This window comes from Solanum pennellii, chromosome 11 (assembly GCF_001406875.1).
Source record: "Solanum pennellii chromosome 11, SPENNV200".
Taxonomy (NCBI): Eukaryota; Viridiplantae; Streptophyta; class Magnoliopsida; order Solanales; family Solanaceae; genus Solanum; species Solanum pennellii.
In genome coordinates, this window is record NC_028647.1 from 5,318,944 (window position 1) to 5,323,234 (window position 4,291).

Genomic DNA, 4,291 nt, shown 5'->3' on the forward strand with positions numbered 1-4,291 from the left:
AATTGAAAAAAATAGTATAATTTGATGAATCATGTTTTTGTTATTTTATTTATTGTTTTTTTAAACTCACTTTAGTTTATCTATTCTTTATTTCACGTTTTATTAGAATTTATTGAAAAATAAAATCTAATTAATGAAAATATTGATCTCATAATTGAAGATTTTGTAAATTTTTTAGTCAAAATTGTTCTCTTTTTGCTTTGGTTTACTTATATGTTAATTGCGCTCCATGCAAATATTTTGTAATATTAAATACTTGTATTTGATATACTATGAAAATCATATTTTGTAACTCTTTTGAAGTATAATTAAATATAGATCAAAATAAATAAAATAGTGAATATAAATATTTAATATACATTTTATGAAATTTAAAAATAGGACAAACATATATGCCAAAAAAGTTTATTCATGCATTTGATAAATTAATTTATTTTTATTAAATATGTATCTTTTGAAAATTTAAAATAAAAGATGAATACAAATGACTAAGTAAGTTGATTTGATTTTTAATATATTTTTTAAAAATAAAACACAAAATTTTGTACATAAAAAATTTCCATATGAATTGACTAAATAAACACAAAAGTATGATTAAAATTTTAAATTATTTTAATATACTAAGTAATGAATATATATCTTAGGGTGTTCATGTATTAATTTTATATAGAAAGAGGTACAATCATTGATTTGAGAATGCAAGAAATATATTTGAAATGAAACATATTATCAGAGTATTCAATTTAATTAACTTTTGAATTTTATTATTCTATACACATAATATGTGAAGATGTTTATTATCTATCAAATATTTTTACGTAGTTTATATGAATCTTTTATCTTTATATTTCATATAAAAGATATAGATTAAAATATAGTAAACGAGTTAATAATTTTTTTGAAAAAACATATTCTCATTCGAGGTTGATTATATTGAAATTTAATAATAGCGTAACATTTTGGATAACATCCTTAAAAAACAAATTTGACAAATGATAACAATTATCTTTGATATAGGTGTAGCTAAAGAATCTAAAATACCAATAGATGTGATTCATGCAAAAATCATACAAATTTAAATAGTATATTTGAAAAAGGAACAAAAACGATTGAAAAATGAAATATTCAAATGAGTTTTATCATATCAATATGAAAAAGGATAACAAGACGTGTAGATGTATTTTATTAGTATTTTTCAGTTATTTATAATATAATTCTTATGTATTCAAGAAAAAAATTACATCGGAGTATATGTTGTAATATAAAGATTCAAACTCATTGATATTCCAATAAAATGTAGAAAGTGACATATTAACCACATGTCCAAACAAAAAAATTACTAAGAAAATATATATTGACATTTGACATATTGATTAATAATGTACTATCCCTCATTTAATAGATTATAGATGTTAAATTTGTTAAGTTTCATTTCAACCGTCATCTCAAAACGATATTCATAATTAATATATAAGTAAAAAAAATAAAGTGATAATATTACGTTTGAAAATAAAGAGAGCTATAGAATTAATTAAAAAAAGTAATCCTTTAATATTTATTTTAAAGACCGCGCGAAGCGCGGCCAAATTCCCTAGTTGATACTAAGTTCGAGTCTAATGCTACTGAAATAGGAGAATGACTAAGTCTAGTGGTAAGAATACGTTACTTCACGTGTAGGCAAGACAATACGTTACAGGTTCAAACCTTTCATTTACTAGAGATAACAAAAGAATTCATTATTCATCGAATTTATCAATTTATTATGCATCACTAACCCTAGAGAACTAGAAAAGACACCCAAAAAACATACAAAGAAAAAGAAAGAACACTCTGCTATATATAAAGTAGATAAAGAGGAATGACATACATATGTAAATATAAAACAACAAAATTCAAGAAAATAAAAACTTCAGTAATCTAAACTCTGTAATGTGTCCTATTTTCATGACCATTATACCAATTTGATTCATGAAGACCTTGTGGATTCTTCTCAACAGTATTACTAACAGACTTTTTCCTTTTTATAACTACACACCATGTGATAACTTCCAAGATTACAGCAATGATCCCTAAACCAACCAGAGTTGCAATATAATATGTTTCCCATTTCTTCTGAGGTTTCAAAATGTTCAAACCTTTGAATATGTTAATTATTCCAAGAACAACAATTGAGTAACCAACTGCTCTGTGGTAAATGTTCCAGTAGATTCTGTGTTTATGATCCCTTTTTGGCCTTAGAAGCATAGCAGAAGCCTGTTATCGAAATACACAATTCAAAAATATGTTCTATAAGAACGTTCTCTGATGTTTGGTTGGTGTGTAGAAATATTTTTTTTCTGATAAAGTTATTAGTTAGATACGAACAACAATATTAGCAAATCTGAGAGTGTTTTGCTGTATGTTGCTTAGACTCTTCAAAAATGTTGTGGCACTCGTGTCTGCACCACTTTTGGAGGATCTAACACAGATCCATCCACATCTTTAAAGAGTCCAAGCAACATAGCTTATGTTCTAACCACCAAACACCGGAAAATATTTTCTGAAAACATGACTTTCATCCTACCAAATAGATAAGAACTTTTGAAATAATGGTGTAACAGAAGAATGTTGCTTAGACTTTCCAAAAATGTTGTAGCACTCGTGTCTGCACTACTTTTGGAGGATCTGAAACACACCCATCCGCATCTTTAAAGAGTCCAAGCAACATAAACACTGGAAAATATTTTCTTGAAAAATGACTTTCATCGTACCAAATAGAATAGAAGTGTTAAAGTAATAGTGAAATAGAAGAATGTTGCTTAGACTCTCCAAAAACGTTGTGGCACTCGTGTCTGCACTACTTTTGGAGGATATGACATACATCCACCCGCATCTTCAAAGAGTCCAAGCAACATAGCTTATGTTTTAATTACCAAACACTGGAAAACGACTTCCTCATGGAAAATGTTTTCTTGAAAAATGACTTTCATCGTACCAAACAGATAAGGAGTCACTACAAGAAAACTGTGAATTACACGGGAATTTTCATGGAGATTAGTATGAAAATCTGAAAGAAAATAATTCACCCTTTTCTTGTAGTGAGTGCGGAAGTAAAAGTGAAATAGAAGAATGATTAGAGTACCTGGAGGGTGGCTAGAGAAAACAGGACAATGCCAATGATTCTATGGGCTGTAAATTGAATACCAATAGATTCACTCCCTAACTGTAGACCAGTAGCCCAACCAGCAACACCAGTAACATAAGCAGTGATTTGCCAAATGGAGTGTAGGTAAAACCATGCAGGGTCTGAAAACACCTTTAAGTACCTTGCAAACAATATCCCTATAGGCATCATAATCCCCCAACTCACTGCATTTAGCAATCCATGAAGCTGAAAAAATAAAAAACCATAACTTTAGTAAAAGGACAGCTCGAAGTACAAAGCATCTCGTATTCACTCAGGGCACGGGGTAAGTATCACACTCCCTCCTACCCTGACACAATGACTCAAACTCGTGACCTATGAATTCACTTACATTTCTTTTGTTAAATTGCGAGTTTTCTTTAATTGAAGTAGTTCTAGTTTGTGCAGAAAGAAGTCTGAGAGGTGCAGCAGATTGAGTATTGACACCAGAAGTATCATGCATTGCTGGTGAATCTCTTGAAAGTGGACCTTCTTGCCAAACTTGATTCAAAATTGTGGAGTTAAAGTTGTCAAGTTTTAAAGTAGCAAAAATAGTGATCTCATTATTGATATAAGTAGCTGATAAATCAGAGACATTAAAACTCAAATCCCCTTGTTGTAGTTGTGTTTGATAACTTGTAATAGGTGATGTATAAACACTCAATTTTCCATCTGATTTTTGAAATGCAACAAGTGCTTGTGAACCAACCATGCCTTGTGAAGATGGATTTATAGCCCATGCTACCCATCTTGTGGTGGCATTGATCTTAGTGTGTCGATAGGCGATTTTCGCGGTCTTGTTAGAAGGATTGTAAGTCCAGTGAAGGAATGAGTTTAAATATGGAAGATCACTACATGAAGTGAATGACATTTGGTTGTTGCTTGTGAAAGTGTAGTTTGTGCATGATTGTGCATAAGTTGATGACACAAACAGAGTTATAAACAGAACACATGAAATCAAGAAAACACTTGACATTTTCAAGAAAGTAATATTATGTATGTTGTTGTTGTGGTGGTGGTGTTTGGAGAAATGGAATTTAAGTGTATATATATATAAAGGGAAAGTGAGGTTAAGGTTAGTTAGATAGTTTGGCTTGTAAGGTTTAATATTATTTTGTATGTAGGGGT

At 29.6% G+C, this 4,291-nt stretch overlaps 1 protein-coding gene across 1 annotated transcript; it reads right to left on the reverse strand.

Annotated features, from left to right (window-relative positions):
* Positions 1-1,739: 1,739 nt before the first annotated feature.
* LOC107004117 (cytochrome b561 and DOMON domain-containing protein At5g47530) lies at positions 1,740-4,172 on the reverse strand. Its single transcript, XM_015202351.2, has 3 exons — positions 3,516-4,172; positions 3,122-3,370; positions 1,740-2,253 (listed from the first exon to the last, which is right to left on the reverse strand). Exons 1-3 carry the CDS (start codon positions 4,137-4,139, stop codon positions 1,918-1,920), a joined length of 1,209 nt encoding a protein of 402 aa, XP_015057837.1. The 5' UTR covers positions 4,140-4,172; the 3' UTR covers positions 1,740-1,917.
* Between the last annotated feature and the right edge of the window lie 119 nt (positions 4,173-4,291).

Excerpts from the sequence above, each read along its gene's own strand:
- LOC107004117 (XM_015202351.2), bottom strand. The coding sequence starts at position 4,139 with ATGTCAAGTGTTTTCTTGATTTCATGTGTTCTGTTTATAACTCTGTTT. Across the intron at positions 3,371-3,515 it reads CGCAATTTAACAAAAGAAAT|CTTCATGGATTGCTAAATGC; the intron begins GTAAGTGAATTC and ends TTATTTTTTCAG. Across the intron at positions 2,254-3,121 it reads TTTCTCTAGCCACCCTCCAG|GCTTCTGCTATGCTTCTAAG; the intron begins GTACTCTAATCA and ends TTTCGATAACAG.